The sequence below is a fragment of the Amyelois transitella genome, chromosome 20 (genome assembly GCF_032362555.1).
Source record: "Amyelois transitella isolate CPQ chromosome 20, ilAmyTran1.1, whole genome shotgun sequence".
NCBI classification, from domain to species: Eukaryota; Metazoa; Arthropoda; class Insecta; order Lepidoptera; family Pyralidae; genus Amyelois; species Amyelois transitella.
The window spans coordinates 6,233,779-6,253,485 of NC_083523.1; the positions used below are offsets into that span (position 1 = coordinate 6,233,779).

At 34.3% G+C, this 19,707-nt stretch overlaps 1 protein-coding gene across 3 annotated transcripts in view; it reads right to left on the minus strand.

Annotated features, from left to right (window-relative positions):
* The window catches only part of LOC106131566 (klarsicht protein), a 281,119-nt gene that overhangs the window by 135,891 nt on the left and 125,521 nt on the right, over positions 1–19,707 (minus strand). For all 3 annotated transcript variants that reach the window (XM_060950064.1, XM_060950063.1, XM_013330689.2), the window contains 2 exons: positions 19,085–19,187; positions 18,585–18,715 (listed from right to left, as the gene is read on the minus strand). In XM_060950064.1, the coding sequence (XP_060806047.1) occupies positions 18,585–18,715; positions 19,085–19,187 (234 nt within the window). The remainder of the gene's footprint in view (positions 1–18,584; positions 18,716–19,084; positions 19,188–19,707) is intronic.

The window sequence follows — 19,707 nt, forward strand, 5'->3', positions numbered from 1 at the left end:
TAGATAGTGATTGTATGAATGAATGAATTTATTTATACCAAAACTAGGCTTAGTATCCTAAGACCAGTATTTCACACCTGCTGCGCACGCGTGTAGAGAAATCCCATACAATGGTAATCCGCTAGCTAAATCATGGCCGCTTTCCATTGTCAGTGTGAAAGCACAGGTCTTGCTTGAATTTTTGTTTAGCAGCAAATCAAGTTATCAGACATTGACCTCTATCAATCATCATACATTAAAAATATTGGAGGCGATTAAGGAATTTGATACAAAAACAATATACTCACTCGTATATTGGGAAAAAGGTAGGATTTATACTAAGTGAAATGTACTGTTTTATAAGAATATTATCATACAGCTCTATATACAAATCACCTTCTTGAATAATAGGTGACTTCTGACTTAAGTTCATAGTTTCATAGACAAAAAAAGATCGCATACTTACCGTTTCATTTCTTGACAAATAACTTACAGTTGAAAGACAACATAAAATTTTTTGATAAAATCGGCAATTCAGGTCCAGGCGTAATCGTCTACGCAAGGTGCATAAAGATAAGTATTTACTACCGCGAAATTCATGAAAACGGTTAATGTACTGTTCCTACATACAATTACGTCAATTTAACAAGAATACAAAATATAAATTTAAATAAAGAGATCCTTCAACTGACAGTCAATAAAGAGGCAGAACAGAAGAAGATAAACACCTAATAAGAAATCTGGTCAATCGAGGGAAAGGCTAATAAACATGAGATTGGCATTTGGGCGATGGGCTAGCAACTGGTCGCCATCTGAATCTCATGATTAAGAGCTATCACATGTAGGTAGTCACTTGTCAGCTGCGGCGGGTAAGCTGAACCAACAGTCTCGGAGTAAGGGATAAAAACTTGATGTAAGTATTGTTTACAAGATAAGAAAACATAAAGTTACATACATACATATGGTCACGTCTATATCCCTTGCGGGGTAGACAGAGCTAACAGTCTTGAAAAGACTGAACGGCCACGTTCAGCTATTTGGCTTAATGATAGAATTGATACATAATTGAAGTTACCAGTCCTTTCTCCTTCTTTAAAGCAGCAAAAGATTCTCACGTGAATGTGTACCATACAAATAGGAAAATATTTGTTTAGTGCACTCGGTGTTCGAATAATGTTTGGATTTGGATTGCGTTAAAATCCGTTCTATTTAATTTACTAATACGCGTGTTTCTCTATGAAATAGGTAGAAAAAAAGCGCATGCGCTCTACCGACAAAATTTAACTCTAAGCGGAAGAAAGATATTGCGTTGGAGCAGTTAGTGTATCTATGTAAACCTCGAAAATATCATCCAGCTCATCTGGACAATGTAAGAAATAGTTATCACTGTCCTTAAGTTTAAAATACAAATTCTTTCTGTTTTTATTCACGATTTTTGATCTAAGCTGTTTGAAAAGATTGAAGAAAATTTCTTCAAACATTTCAATCACGTAGGATCAATACTCAATGTGCAGTTATGTAAACCTTGCTTCATTAGGCATTCTCATTTTTTCTAAGTAAACTAATGAAGTTATGTTGTACTTAAATAACATTACCTACTGTCATGATATAACACAGGTCACCACGTGTATTTAATTCATGACTACGGCTGAATGTTTTATTGCATTCAATAAAACTGAACACGATTTCTAGAAATGCAAGTAAAAGCATTGCCTAGGAACAAGGAAGCACACATTGTAACAGATCTTCATTTACATGACTATCTCAGGAACGGAGAAACCACGAGAAACGCCGTCGTTAGACAAAATACAAGGGTCGTACTATGGTCACCATAAAAGTAAATTCGTACCTAAAACGTTTATCGTCGACGTGACTTTATTGTCAAATTATTCAGTCTTCAACTTAGAGTATAGACTTAATTATAACTTGAACGTATTACAAAAATATTTTCAAGGCACTCCATTTGTATGACGGGTGAATAATTTGATGGACTTTTAAACATGGTCAAAACCAGATCATGTTATGCGTACCCTGAGTTTTAGACCATTGACTGAAAATTCAGTAAAAAATACGCTTGATATGATAAGAGCAACACATTTCTTTAGAAACAAATAACAAGCCCGTATAAAGATACATTTCAGAATTTCAAATGCGGTCATTTCATCTCAATACTATGCTGAAAGTATTTTTCAAGACTATTGGCTCTGTCTACCCATAAGGGAGAAAGACGTAATTATAAGTGTGTATGTCCTTTCGTACGACATCGTATTTATTACCATAGTAAATCTATCCGATTGAAACATCCCGAGAAATCGAAAGTACCATTGTTAGGATTTAAGACAGCGCAGACCATGTAGCACAGACAGGCGGACGAACACAATAAATTATGCTGCACATATCTACACGAGTATAAAGGCTACAACTGGCGTGATGGGGAATTAATTGTATCAAAGTTTCAAGCTTTCCTTATTTTTTAAGATTTGTACATTTCTGGGCCGCACACTCCATAAAATTGCAAGATTTCCGACAACGCTTTCTGAATAACTATCTTTAAATGAAATTCTATCTTCTTCTTTGCCTTTTCAAACTTTTGAATTTTTATTAGCGAAAAAAGTATTCAGGGATTGTGGCAATTGGAAAGATGTAGTCTCTGCCTCCGGGAAAGAGGTGTGATTTTTTATGTACTTAATAAAATCTTGATAGGTACTATTATTGCTTGTTGTTCGTCAGTAATACAAGGAAAATGTTTGTCTATGACTAACGTAGAAACTATTATTACTTTGCGACGTGTTATTAAATTATAGTCGTTATAATTGTAAGTTAAAACAGTCAGTGCCCGTTTAATGTGTTTCGTGACCATGTTAGAACTAGTATTCCAGATAAAGTTATTTCATTTTAATTCAAATCAAAACATACAGGATACTGTCATATTTCTATTGTGATTTTTTTTCTGTAAAAACCTTTCATCTGATTTTATGTCCCCTGTATTTTATATATATTTGATTGGGTACCTATCATTTGTTATTTAAAGAGTTCTGAAGCGCTTTGTGAGTTCAGAATAGAGTGATCATTTAAAAAAAATAATTCTAAAATAATATGTATCTACAAGATACTAAATCTTTGAAATATTTTTTTTTGACAGTGATATTCCTCTATGACTTCGATCAATCAAAAATATAAAAAGGAGTTAAACATAATCTAATCTTAAATGTGACTGATAATCAAGAATTACATAAAGAAGCACAACTCGTGAGAAACAAAACGTTGAAACCCTCCACTGATTTTTATTTCACTCTAAACGACTTCTTGTATAATAAAGATACGGAGGCACTCCTTCAGAACTTAAAATTAAAATTCAAGAGTCACGATAATGTAAGAGGTCAACGTTAAATATCACCATAAGTTAAAATTTACAGGATCTTACGAACTGCCAATTGTGTTTATGACGAAGTTGTAGATAAGGGAGAAAGCATTGAAGCAGAGGTCATCGGTAATATAACGGGTGAATAGCCATTACTATGGAAACCTGAGGACATTCATACAAATCGCGAATATAATCTGATCGCTGGGTTTGCTTCAAACTTGTGCTTAGATTCACACCCCTTGAATGGAATAATTATGTCAAATACTAGGAGAGTATTTACTTTCTGTAAAAATTCAAAATCTATTTTGCGACAAAGGTGGTATGGTAATATCGTGTTTTTTTACTAACCGTATGAGCCTGTTTTTGAGATTATGTTTATTAAGCACTAGCTTTTACCCGAAGCTTCGCGTGAATTAAGCGATATCTACAAAAAGCGACAAAGACAATACTTGGTAAACTTTTAGTTCTTGGTGTCATTACATCACATTTTTGATGACCAAAAAAGTAAGTATAATATATACATTCAAAATATAGCCGAGCATAATACATAACGAGCAGAATGACATATAATAAAAACATAAACAATAAATAACCCAGTTCATAGCTTAATTACGACTGTAATAATAGAACCTAGTGACACACAAGCGCTCTATTCAATGATAGACGAACAAAGTAACGGAAAAACTGTAGTCTACAGGTCAATGGGTATCAGTGTCACTGATGATGATGATTGATATCCGAAATGTCAAATTGTCACCATCACTATTCTATCTAGTTAAGAACTTTTTGGCTTTGTTAAATTTTTCTCTCTTCCTGGCATGGTCACGTTTACATCGCCTTTCTTAATTGGGAAGTCAGGTTTTAACATGAAGCAACTCTTGACGATTTGGATTGAAGTATGATTTTTGTATTTTCGTGGTTCAAAGGAAAAGGCTTATAAAGTTGAGGAATGAGCTAGCAAACTGTCACTATTTGAATCTTAATTCCATCTTAAGGCCATACAGCTGAACGTGGCCTTTCAGCCTTTGCTAGACTGTTGGCTCTGTATATACATAGGTATGTGATACAAAAGAACCGTACAGGATCCCCAAAAAATACAAGTCAATTTCATACCGGAACATCAAGTCATTACAACAACTTAATAAGTCGTAAAAGTGGATTAATTGAGGTGCGACAGGAAACGCGGACAATAGTTCCCACACCGGATATTGGAGTTAGGAAAGGGCCCGACCTTGTAATATGGGACCGCAGTAACCACTAAACATACAATCGAATTGATATCGGTAGATGAAGGTCAAGAAACAACAGGAATGTGAGTTGCACCATGCTAGGTTATAGTTTCAAGTTTGCTTGTACTTCAAACACAATTTAAACTACCTAACTTGACGTTAGCGGTAACAATAACGATGACCGTTGAGACGATATGAAAACTTTTGGTTATCCATATAATTTGAAATATAAAGACTAGAGACAAAATGAGTGCTGCTGTTATTGACATAACGTTTTCATTCTCAATCCTGTAAATTTATTTCACAGCTTTACACCTACGCAGAAAACTGCATGAGATGCAACACGACGACATTTTCTATCGATACAACTCAGCTGCTTTGCTTAACCAGAGATTTGACAGCTTATTACGGTTTGGTAGTCATAGTAATATGGTGCAACCCACAGTTTTGATCAATAGGGTCAACACCAACAGATGAAGAGATAAGGGCTATGTAATGACAATTTACTAATATTACTAACAATAAGAGTTTTTGTTTGTTGCTTTAACCTTCTTTATTGACATAGATATTTCATGATACAATCGAATAGCGATTTCTAAGGCGGTATACTGTAGATGAGTACATCTTATGAAGAGATTAACAGAAACTTAAAAATAATTGATAATTTTATCATATTTATATTAAATACGTAAATAAATTAATATCGTTGAGTTATGGTTGAGTAAGTACCCGATAATACTATTAATAAGTATCGACCTTGCTTTTGGGCCGACTCAAACTGTATATTCGTATTCCGAATATCCCGAATATATTTATTTATTTTCGTTATCCTCAGTTGCTAAATATTTTTAAAGAAAAAAGAAAATCAAAAACCCTACTTTCAAACCTAAATTGTACCAAATTTCAGAAAGCATAATACGCCCGCTAAAATCACCACCAATCAAATGTCGATTAAAATAATTAAGTGCATACTCGTAGCATTCGGGTTGCATGTCAGGTTTGAAAAAGCAGTAATTTTGAAAAGCTGTTCAGAAACAAAAATTAACTGAATCGAAAAGGGACTGGTGAGCGAAGGAACTTAGAGCAAAATAATTGCGAGTTCCTCAGTTAGGTTAGGTTTGTAAACCACTGGTAAAGTACAATCACAGGAGTTGATTAATGTTGAGAGAAGTTATTTTCCAGATGAAGTCAGATTCACTGGGGTTTTCGGTTGTGGCAGTTACAAATTAAATTTGAAATTATCACATACCTAGTGAATACTACTCTAACGTTTCCACTAAGCAAAAACGTATAATTTCTGCTATGGCGATGATCACTTTCGGTGATTACTATATCTTTCCACCTCTAAAGTAAATTTTGTAATTCCTTTCGGTCATAAAACTAATTACTAAAAATTTTGAACTAGTTTATAAATAAAGCTAAACAAATGTAGCTTAGACCTTCTATGGACAACAATAAATGCTTTAATTGTTGCTTTTCACGATTATTAAGACACGCCGAGCTACAACTTGGAGAAACTGTAATTCACAGCAAAGTATGAAGTTAATATCAGTTCTAACAAAGAGGTTGATTGTAGTTTATTTGTCTACGGTTCTGATTTAAAGACGAGAGCAAATGAAGGGGAATAATGGTTTGGTTTTTATGGTCTTCTATTAAATTAAGGAAGTGATCCATGAATCGTTCTTGTTCATAAATTACAGTAGAAAAGCAGTTATAACTACACGAACAATTTCTAAACAAATAAAAAGAACTTTGAACAATTATATATTTTTGGTATACAAGTGTTAACTGTTTTATTCTTTTTCATTTAGTATTCTATCTATTTTGCACAAATATACACGTTTCTACATACAAAATCTAGTTTATTAAAATTTTGGTAAAATTACCCAAAATTGTAACAGGAGATAATTCACAAAAAACGGCCCCTGGGCTCCGAAACACTTCTGTGTAGCTGCAACCGGGAACACCCAGAGATGACACAGAGAGAATTTACGGAAAAAAGTATTCTCAAGATGAAAATTCAATATATATAAAGCTTACGACACTCATGAAAAAAAAATGTAATTAAAATCCTGCAAGGATTAATTTTTTAAAGGTGATCCAGCAATTTACATAAAAGAGAAAATCAATAAGGCGGTTAATAACACCATTATATCAATTAATGGTATAGTAGCTACGAGAATTTCCGCAAGTAAGCCGTAATTATATAATGCCACTGAACTGAATTATGGTTCCACTAATACTGATCGAGATAGCAAGAAGACTGCTAAAGGTAATTTATAGACAACAAAGATTAATTTTGAGCTGGTAGCTTATTTTACGGTAGCCATTGTTAGAAGTAAGGCAACGTCTCTGTACTACAGACTCCGAGCGTTGTAGATGGCTAAGGCCAAAAAACTTAGGCAAATTAATTTCTATTTTAGGCGATGTTTTAGTAACATGTCACAATCTGAATCTCAAGTCTATCATTATACCACCCAGCTGAAAGTGGCCTTAATTCTTATCTTACCTCTCTCTATCTTCAGGGAAACAGCAACCAAAACATCAAGTTTTAGCCAGAAGTTTAATTCAAAATGAATTTTCAGTGTTCAATTTTCCTTTAATTTTTTACATTCATATGTTTGTGATAGATGCTCATCGATTGAAGCTTCTGGTACATTCTTTGATACTTCTCAACTATCTTATCTTATCAACTTCTCAACTATCTTATTAATGGCAAAAGTTTTTTTCAATATGTTAATTGGCCTGTCTTTGTTTAACTTATTGTCTCTATCAATTTTAAACTTTGATATAATCCGAAAATTTAATATACACGTGGCCATTGTTTAAACAAAATGTAATCGATGTCCAGTCACGAGTTAGCAATTTAATTTATTCGCTTATTGTCTATTGGTCTAGATTTCCTATCCAGGCGTTCGTGAATGGCAATTTATATTTTCTGATAATGCCGTGAATGTGATAGCGACCAAATACAGGCTTTTATCTGCTGATAACTGAATTCGTTGAGCAGGAACCTATTATTTCGTCATGTTCCGTCGTGATCGGAATATAATTAGTGCAACTGCAGTTTTAGTGGCTTGTAAGGAATTATTGAAACTACTCTAAATTCGACGGTTAGTCGAACAACTGACATATTTGATAGGTTTTTCGCTAAAATTACCCTAAACCGATGAAGGTGGATAATGCAATAATATGTTATTATAATAAGTAAAACCATTTTGTCCCAGTAGTCCAATAGAACTAATGACATCAACCAAATTGTCTCAGTTGCCCCACCATGGGTTAATTAAGGATCAGATTAGGCAGTAATAACATCTTTTCACTTGGCATGATCTAAATGGAAAGATGTCTGCCAACCGGAAAAGAGACATGATGTTATAAAGAAATTGAAACCAATTTCGATGCGAAATTACGGAAAAATAGAACAACTAAAAAAAGTGCAAGAAGTGTACGGTGTCACATCAAACGCACCGTAGTACACCACCAAGTATCTCGGCCTTCTAACATACAATGCTGGATATAAATTTAATGCTTGTTATAATTTATTGAATATTGTTCCCACTGTATGTAAAGTTGTATGGTATGCAAGGGTGTCATGTCCGTTCCGTGTTTTCAAAACCAACAACTAGGTTGTCGTCATAGACTTTCATGTGTATAGATACCGCATGTGTAGAGTGTTCTCATATTAACGAGATTGGATCAATATATATTTATATCTTTTAGCAGGAACAACCGTGAAAAATTTCGAAAATTGACTCATTTAGAAATTACCGCATTTCAGTGTAGTCATATATAGGTAATTCGTGGTTTTGATTGTATTGAGTGATATGATAAGTCAGCCGCTTTTTCCTGATGGCAAAGATTATTTTTTATTCTATGAACATTCACGAACTGGAAATATTAGTAGTATTGGGATAAGAATAAGGTACTCATAAAAGTGGAAAAATTTTTCCAGGGAATGGAATGCTATCCGGCCAAATGCGAGGCAGATGATGTCGCCTATACAACATTATTTTAAAAAGTTTTAAACCTCATAAAATAAAGTGCATTTGAGAGGAACCATCCTAACAACGACACCTTCAGATGTCCAAATTGGTTTCATTTTCAAAGCAATTATTTTTTTAACACATCTATGCCTATTCGTATTTTTGTCATAAATAAATGGTAAAAAAGTGGTTTCTTTATACAAACATACGTAAAGTCACGCCTCTTGCCCATTGTTTTGTAGGCAGAGATTACATCTTTCCACTTGCCACGATTCCTACATACTTCTCCCGCTTCATCCACGCCTCATGAAAGCTCGTCGTAAATGCGGAATCTACATACATACATACATATGGTCACGTCTATCCCTTGCGAGCCAACAGTCTTGAAAAGACGTCACGCCACGTTCAGCTATTTGGCTTAATGATAGAATTGAGATTCGAAAGAAATGCGGTATCTAGCTAAAACTATACCTATGTCCGCTGCTGTATTTCGACGCAGCTCCTGCATTATTCAACCGTTGTTACTGTTGGCGATACACGACAGTACAGACAGTACTTCCCTTTCAATATTACATGGCTTTGTTTACGCGATAAATAGATCGCCTGATAATTTACAGACCTCGTGTAATTTCCTTCAATAGCCATTGTTGCCTAATTTGCATGTAAACCACTTCTTATTACAGTTATTGTATAATTTTGATATTATAAAAGTTACTTTTTATTTATTTGTTTTTTTTTTGGAATCTAACCAAAACTTATTAATTCACCATTTCTTTACAAAACATTGGATGCCTAAAAAAATTGCAGTGCAATGAAGGCTCTGTCGGTCTGATCAATAATTTTGTATATCTGGTTGCAACGTTCGTCATAGGGTGCAGGTTCTCGTAACTTTGCATTGAAGAATGTAAATTAAAAAAAGAGACCTATTTGAAATAAAAACTTGCTTCCAAAAAAAATTAACTTAATATATTGAGAGGCAAATAAGTTTTAGGAACTGAAATAAACAAAATATTTGATATTCATAGGCTATTTTCTTCGTGAATAACGTTCAAACACCAATTTGAAGATACTGGACATAACAGATTGCTTAACATTAGCAGTAGCTAGTTCATTACACATTTCATGACACACAGTAAATGGGTTTATTAGAATCGCAATCTCAAACAGACACCTAAATAATTTAATAACTGGTCGAGGTGTCGACGTGAAAGTAAATTAATTATTGAAATTAAACCGCTAACCAGCCATCGACGACTTAAATTGATAACGGCTAAATGAGTTCATACTGAAACGAAACTAACTACAAATGAGTAGATTTCCACAAAAATTGTAACAAAACAACACCTTAAAGTCTTTACCTTAAAGGTTATAATTGAATGAGATAAATCTAAACGAGATGTTATGGTAAAATTAACTAGCACCTTATATTTTAACTGCGAGAAATGAATAGCGAAACAAGAAACTGAACTTTCACAGATTTGAGATAAAACGTAGTTACTGTTTAAGTGACAAGTAAAGACGTCATATAAAGCTTGCACACATTAGTGGCATCCATTATTTCTGAATCCGGATTGTTTTTTTTTTAAGTTACCCATAGCATTGGCACTAATCTGGAGTCCTATCTAGTCTGGGAGGGTAGTGTTCAGGCCCAAGAAACGCCTTCTAAATTGTACCTATTAATAAAATCAGCCAGACCGATTTCATATTTTGCGTAGAGATTTCACATGATTCTATCCATGATTTTAATTATTTGGTATATGAGAAATTTAAATCTTCAAGAACATTGGTTATGGATGGTTATATTTCAAATTATAAAATATTTTAACGTAAGAATTCTAAACTGAAGGCATGTTCAAAACGTGCACCCACCTTTACATCTATAACGAGCACAAAATATCAATGATAAATAATCGGAACCGACGGAACAGTTGTTGTAAGGCTTAATTAATCTGTACAATAATTTATATCTTGGATTTCCAAATGACAATTCCTACACATTTACGCACATAAATTTAGTTGTAACTTTATATAATGTCACAGGTGTGGACACACCTCTACTTGTTTCAGACAAACATGGTGACATTTTCTCTGTTATTTTCGACATAATATATATAGTGTTAGCATTTAGTAAATAACACTCCCGATTAACATTTTGTCACCTTCACTGTAATATATAGTTTGTAATATGATATTTAGAAATAAGTGTAAATCAAATTGCTCAATTTCATTTGCAATTTTTGACGACTTTTCAGATGTAAAGATTGTCGCGGACGCTACATTTCAATTAGGTAATTTAATTAGCCTTTATTGTTTTCTATGATCAAATTAAAAAACGATATTCAAAAAAAGCTTAAATGCCTTGGAACACTGGTTCAGTTAGATCATTAAACTTCACTGTTTCTTTATACCAATTATAAATTACCGAAACATAATTCCTCACACTACTTAATAAGCAACGGATTAAATTAAGATTGACAAGCAGAAAACTAGGGAAATTCACTCGTACCAGAGAAAGTTAATTGGTTAGGTTTCCTAGGTCTCAGATAGGGTTACCGTAGGAGCTGAACTTGTCTGACCTATATGGTTGCCATTATCAAGATGAGGAAAGTGTGAAATGATGATTTAAGGTGTACCAACATTAAACGTAAGACTACTGAGAAATTGATAAACACGAGAACTTTTAACTATTAAATAAAGTCCTTATACATACAAAAACTGTTAACAATTTTAATAGTATGGAAGTAAAAAAACTAAGACGCCAAGACGAGAATGAATTAAAATACACAAAAAATAAGAATGGTCTCAAAATAATTGGATCTTTATATCTAAAATAAAAAAAATTAAATGACTGACTGACATATCAACGCACATCCCAAACCACTGTGTACACGCTTGAAATTTAACGTGTAGGTTTGTTATGTTATCTGAGGTGCAATAAAAGAGGATTTCCCGAAATTCCCGCGGGAATGGAAAATGTTGGTATCACGCACTGGCAATTGTCGTTAGAAACCCAGAATTCCAGAACGTCTATCAGTCGACTTCTTGCACCTGAGATAAGGAACTAATTCTCAAAACAAATTTTCACGTGTAAATAAATAAATACAATTCTTACGCAACTTTGTTTCCGGTTATAGTACCTAAAACAAATTGGCTTCCCATCTTTCACTTCTACAAAAAAAATATAATTACATCTGAGCATATAATTACATACAATGTGGGCTTTGAAATCACCATTATTATAATAAGACTTTCAATTATGGATTATACAATTTTAAAACTGCGAGTGACAGATTGTCAGTGTTATTGGCAGATCCTAATTAATAGAAACGCGAATATAATGAGACGAAATGCGTTTTATCCAGAAAAGCTTAATGAAATATTCTTATTTGTTGATATAATATGTAAGTTTTTTGATAAAAATTTTACGTAATTCTATACATGCATGTAGTCACAACTCTTTCATGCGGGGCACGTGTGACGCCGTTTTTGTCGCGCGATAAACTATCGCTGTTTCGCTTTTTGATATGACGTGAAACGGGACACCGATAGTTTATCGTGCGATAGGAAAGGCATCGCGCGTGCAATGCTAACCCTGCTGGAGGGATAGGCAGATATTACATGTCCACATTCGACTTGTATGATCCCTGCATATTTCTTTCATCCCGTCAACATTAATTACTCTCTTTTTACAAACTCCACAGTTGACGCCCCCTATTTGATCTAGGTACGTTCGTCTAAACCTTCTCCACTCCATCTTACGATCTCATTCAATGTATTTGCGATCAATAAAGCCATCATTGGCAGTAAAGAATATAGACCTGTGATATTACGAGTATCTCTTGATCCATAACAAGTAAGTCAATGCATTATTCAGCTAAGCATAAATAACAAAAATATTTTTCTAACTATAATGAATAATATTAATTTATATAAAGAATTATACAATCATTCAAATTTGATAACAGTTCAAGCAGAAATTCCGCAACTAGCAACTAGGAAAGCGGCATCTAAAGCACGCCATGAAACTTCTAATAAAGGAAATCATAGATCTCAGTTTCAAAGCACGTATTATGATGGAATGGATATTCAGAATAATATTCGAGGCTCCGAACGTCCCCCGCGGCTACCTGAGCGGGTATAGTCGGATATTTTTGCCACATAATGTTATCACTGACTTTCTAGTGCTTTCGAAATTTTATGTATAGCACGAAACACCCCAAGTTTTGAACTGTAACATTTTTGGTTAATGTAAGGGAATGAAAAAGTGCCGTGTGGTACCCGGCATTAAAACAAAAAAGATCAGGATCACTGCATCTCTTTCCCACGGATGTCGTAAAAGCGACTAAGGGATAGGCTTATAAACTGGGGAGGTATTTTTTAGGCGATGGGCTAGCAACCTGTCACTATATGAATCTCAATTCTATCATTAAACCAAACAGCTGAACGTGGCATATCAGTCTTTTCAAGACTGCTGGCTCTGTCTACCCCGAAAAGGATACAGACGTGACTATATCCCTAAAAAATTAGTCTCTGTCTTACCGACCAGAATAGAGGCGTGATTTTATAAAAGAATATGTAAATGCTTATAAAATAAGGACTCTTCATCTAGAACAACATGTCACTATCTGAATCTCATTTAAGTCATTGAGCCATCGAACTGAAATTTGCTTGCAAGTTTTGCGATTATTGGCTATACAGTAACGGATAAATACGTGAAATGTATATGTATGTATATGTTATTAAGAAACTAATCCATATAATGTAATAAAAACCATAAAATCTTACAAATTCAATTTCGGTTACAAATGAGAAATGAAGACAGAAGCGAGCGGTCGCATTAACAGCATCTATATTGCGAAAGTGTGCATGCCTAAATTTCATCATTTAATCTCAATTGATATGACATTTCATATAGCTTTTATTTATTCTGACAACATGTTAAATTACTTTTGGTGTTTTTTCTCTGAGGATTTTCTGAAGAAATCAAATTTCAGACTCAGAAAGTTATATGGAACTTTAGAACACAAGGTACCGCGGGGATTTCTAAATCTATGCTTTGGCAAAAAAGAACCTACAGGAAGAGACAACATATTCGTAAGACAACTGTCAACAGACTTACTACAATGGAAAACAAGTTTCACCCAAATAATCTAATTTAAAAAAAAGTTACAATTTGTGTACTGCTTTTAGTTACCGGTCTTGAAACACCACGATCAGGTAAATAACTAACTGGCAGAACTGAGATTTAGACTAAAGAAATAAATACATACATACGTATAGTCACGTCTATATCCCTTGCGAGGTAGACAGAGCCAACAGTCTTGAAAAGACTGAATGGCCACGTTCAGCTATTTGGCTTAATGATAGAATTGAGATTCAAATAGTGACAGGTTGCTAGCCCATCGCCTTAAAGAGGAATCCCAAGTTTATAAGCCTATCCCTTAGTCGCCTTTTACGACATCCATGAGAAAGAGATGGAGTGGTCCTATTCCTTTTTGTAATGGTGCCGGGAACCACACGGCACTAGAAATAAATAATGAAATAATAGCTAATCCCAACAAAGTAGGAACGGTTTAACAACAGTAGTAGCATGCGTACGGCACAGGTGCGGCGCGATACAATCTGCTTTGGAAATTATTGGCGTGCCAGTTCTGGTTGAGGTGGAATTATAACTTAAACCCGCTACCGACAACTAATGTTGCGAACCTAAGTATAAAGTAGTGGTGAGTGTTGATAATGTTTCGTTAAATAGCGAACGGGTAGGGCTAGGAAGTGCTAAATTGGGAAGGAAATTTTAAACGTTGTTTTATGTTATTTTATAATATGCGAATGGTACAGTTAATGGGGGTGCAAAAATGAAGTTTTTACTTCTATTACGTGGTTGGAATGAAGTTATCTCAAATCAATAAAATGGCTCCTGAAGTGTGTTCCAGATGATGTGCTTACACCATGACTTATCACAAACTCACAAACAGAAGTGATGGCGCGTCGATTGAATACTTTTATGAATTGAAAGTCAATGGTATAAGAGAACAGAGAAAAGAGTCCATATTTTTTATATAGAGAAGAACTTTGCTCAGCAGAAGAATGACTTGATCATTATTGTCTTCAGATTCAATTCTCTCTAAATTTGAACTAGGTTAGGAACATCTCAAAACGCTTTCACTAACCTCTGATGACAATCTGTCAGAACGCATGACGTCACGCGGCGAGATCACAGGCTGATATGATCAGGCGCAACGATGCATACAAATACTTCTTGAAGTATATTTATTTATTTATTCTTTATTGTTACAATTACAATTTGTCAAGTACAATAGGACTTACTCGTAATGTTTATAACATTATCTAAAATTCTACCATTAGGTTAAACAGAGAACCTTTGTGTGTACCTTTAGAATAGAACTATTCCATTTCTTTTCCCATGAATGTCGTAAAAGGTGACTAAGGGATAGGCTTCTAAAATTGGTCCTCTTATAGGCGATGGGTTAGCAATCAGTCACTATTTAAATCTCAATTCCATCATAAAGCCATAAAGCTGAACGTGGCCTATAAGTCTTTTCCAAGCTTTTGGCTACGTCTACCCCGCAGGGAATATAGACGTCACTATATATATGCATTAAAACGCACATAAGCATCGGAATTTAAAAATGTCCGCGGGCAAATATGGAAACCATCGTAAAAATATTGTAAATAAACTTTTACTTGCGGTCGTAAAAGGAAATCTTAAATATAGGGCATAGACTTTTTACGATCCGACGAAAATAAAAGCAAGAGTTGAAATTCCTTTCCATTTTTGTATCTCGTCACTTAATTATTTTGTTTTACAAAGTTCATGGAGTATTTTTCTCATACATACATACATACATATGTTCACGTCTATATCCCTTGCGGGGTAGACAGAGCCAACAGTATCAGTCAGTTATTTTTCTCATGGCAGTAATTTTAGACTTATACATACCTACATACGTAAGGTCATTTACTCATACTATTAAATAAGTATATCCTAAGGTATGGTATATTTTTCCATAGATTTATTCTTGTAGGTAATTTTGTTATTGAATAAACTTAAATGTTTTCATATAATTTTAAACTTAGGTAAAGTACTTAGACCTACAAATGTAACGTAGGCGGCACAAGAGAATAATGTTAATCAAAACCTTTGTTGCTTTCATATTCGAGTCAATTGCAAGTTATACCGTGTCATAAGCGCTAAATCTCAGTACTTAGAGACAATCGCAGCGATTTCTGACATTACCGGAGATCGATGCAAGATAAATAGATAGTTATGTGAAGTCGACGACGACTGCTTAATACTTGTGCTGGATGAGGTGAAATGATATACATACATGTTAAATCTATGTCCCTTGCGGGGTAGACAGAGCCAACAGTCTTGAAAATACTGAAAGGCCACGTTTAGCTGTATGGTTTTATAATGGAATTGAGATTCAATTTCCGACAGGTTGGTAGTCCATTGTCGACAAGAGGAAATAAATGAAATGTTATAAGTTCAGAAACTCAGTAGTTTGTCGTAGTGTATGTGCATATGTATAAGAGTGAAAGAGAAGGAAGTATAATGTCGTCTCTAGCACACATGCCACCATGATGGATTTTGGACAACATGATGGAAGGTACAGTGAGCGTGTGTGTCTGAGAGCCGATAAGCCGGTCGGTAAGCGAATCACTTCAGTCGTAAAGCCTTATATACGCTAAGCTTAAAAAGAAAATTTTCAGACGCAATTCACCTGACCGTCCGTTAAATGAGATACTTTGTTTCGAAAGGTTTACAAGCTGAAATTACCAGTTTTTTTTTTCAGATAATTCCGTGCTTCGGAAAACTACTTTTTTTGGCTGTTTATCTGAACTCTCGTCATGGCATGAAGAATTAAATAGCTGATAAAGATTGAAGGAGAAAAAAAATCTAATTTATGAAGCAGATCGATTCATCTATGGATAACTACATTTTTTACACGAATAATAAAAGTTCAAAAGTCATTGCTCTTTTTTTATAAAATGCTACAGAACTCGTCTACTTTTCTCCTAATATCTAAATAAAATGTCATGTCCGTTCAACTTGAGTTTCAAAGGGTATAAAATGGCAAAATGAACATATTTCTTAACATATAAACTTAGAAAATGAAAAATTTTAAAGGGTGTTTGTTATTGACCGTTTTGTAGGCAAGTCCAGTCTAGTTTAGGATGCATAGAGGTCTTAGCCACGGGGTTAATTTTGCATCGTGCGGCTTTCCCGCGGAATCCACGACGCACATTAGTCAATCAGGTTATAGTATCAGATAAACGCAATTTGTAAACGACTCGAGATGTACTGATGACCCCAGAGAAATGGCTGGGGTCGGAAATGTCGACATAATGATACCGTCTATAAAGAGTCAAATTGTCAATTGAGTTTCTATTTTAAGAGTTAAGTACTTAGCTTAGCACAGCCGTGACATTTTGTCGTGCATTCATTTAATCATTAGAAAATATCAATTTTAAAGTTATTTTAAATCTTCTTCGATGAATCTAGTTACTTGTCATTTTACTTATTATTTGGACGAGGACGGCAAAACTGATAAAGGAACTAAAGACTGCGATTATATAATGAAAACAATACAATAACTTTCCTAATAATATTTGTGCATTGTCGGTTTCTTCCTTAAATATCATGTTTTACAACCTACATACTTAGTTTTTCATTACTCGTGATTAATTTAAGTAACACATATATAATTAGTTAAGTGGACACTCTAAGAGTATACAAAAAACACTTATTAATACATTTTGACAATGTCTTTGACAAAAAGATACATTTTAAAAATTGAGGTAGGTATATCAAAAAAACAAAAACAAGTCTCCTTACCAATGAGACATGCAAAGGTAAAGAGAAACAATTGTAGTCCACAGTTGCAGTCATGCTTTCTATTCTAGCGCGCAATCAAAAAGCTATTAGAATCACTTGCAAATTATTCTTATGTATCTTTAACGAAGGCTAAACGCGGTTATTTTCTTTTATTTTATGGCTAAAACTTATGAGTATGTAAGGTAAGGCTGCCATTATTTAATATGTACAAAAAATATTTTTATGACGGTAGTTTTTCGCTTTATTTTTCCACTACATTTTTTATACTTTTTAACACTATCTATTTTCACCAGATTTTGTCTTTTTTTATAAGTAAATTATTTCTATCGAAGTTATTTGCCTGTAAGAGAATCCGAAAGATACTTTAAACCTGCATTTTTTTTTTCTTATTATGCCTTGCTATCAACGCTATGAAAGTCAAATCATAAGCGGGCCCTGGGCTCCTCCAGGGACAGACATCTAAAATATATGCCACGTAAAAACGATGATACCTATGTAATACACATTTATATGGTACGTAACGATAGTGGTGGTGGTATGGACGAATGTATCTTGATCAAATCGGAGACGTTATAGCAAAAGGTCAGATCAAGAGTACCTACCCGAAACCGACGAGGTTGCATGAAGAGAGTTATGAATGTGGATGAAGCGAAAGAAGTATGCAGGGATCGTGGCAAGTGAAAATTATTGATTTATGTATGTATATGGTAACAAATTACTCAATATGGATTTAAACAAAATTATAATAAACCTCATCATCACAGGACTTAATGGCTAACCAAAGCTGTTGTAAAATGTTTGTTTAAAATAAAGTACCTATCAATAGTAATAGTAATTACGACATCTGTTAAAAGTCTACTATCTACTCTAAAGATTCTCTGCCTTTAAGTACCTACCTACCTATCACATAAATCAATATTTCAGTGCCAACTGTGCATTGAGCCAGTCGGTACGATAATCATTCCTTCACTATCGTGACAACGACAGAAGCACTGCAGCAGTCTTCTGCATGATGGAGAGCTTGTTGATAGTGTAATGGAGTTAAATATAAGAACCTATCTACTTATATATTTTTCATGTTTTGAACGGCGGAGCCGTGGGTTTATTCTAGTAGTCTTATATTATTCCGAATTTTATAGGTAGAGTAGGTGACAAATGGCACTAACCTGGTGTTCCTTCAGCTTCCTGACCAGTTCATGGTAGGAGGCGGCTCGCGCAGCCGCCAATGAAGGCGGGGGCAGCCTGCCTTCCATACAGTGAAGCCAGCGACGGAGACAGCGAAGCTCGTGACCAGGATCTATGAAGAAATAAAGTTATATACAATACGGCACTTAAGTCGAACTTATATTACAGTGCCAGAGTAATGGCCAAATTTTGGTTCTTATTTTAACGAAATATCGATATTGAAATTTTATACAGCGCCATCTAGTTAACAGAAAGTGAAAAGGCAACTATCAAACTATGCTTGCTTTATATAAAAGCATCATTTCGTTTAATAAGTATGACTTACTTTGGCTAGTATTCAACAGATGGCGCTAGTAGTTACTTTTTATTTTCAGCTCTGTCTTTAAATTTACTTTTTGTATAATATGAAAAATAACAAATTAATATGAAAAAAAATAATAATATATCAATACATATAATATATTAAAATAATAATACTAACCAACAGTGTCGGATCCGTCGCCATCTTTATGCAACTGTTCTGGATTGAGCAACAAGCGAAGACTCTCCCATTTCACTTTCAAATGCTCAATACGCCATGTTACCTGCCAAGTAAATTATGTAAGGAATGTCTCTGTTTCCCAAATAACATATTTTTACATTCTGTTACATTCAAAGCCTGCGCTTCAAGCCGCAAAACTACATTTTCAATGTATGTGCTTCCAAACTGCTCTGATAACTAAGTAAAAACCGTGCCAGCTGTTCCCCTCACCGCGCAAATCGTAATAACCAATAATGGAAAGGCCAATAAACTTCATATTTATATTAGGCATCGCCTAATTAATAGCCCATCGGCTATAAACCAATCACCTAACCTAATCTCAGTTCCATCATTATTGCATCCAGCATACTTATTTCGCTTCATACGTATTCATAACTCTCTTCATACATGCTTTTCTCTATTATAGATTTCACTACAAGCATGTCACTCTGTCTACTCCGTACGGAATTAAACCGTGTAATAAGAAAGAAGCACCTTTATAAACTTGACTCCCACTTAAGTTTTGTGAGACCAGACACCTACTATTATTCTTTATATCCCGCCATTCCCATGTCAAAAGGATG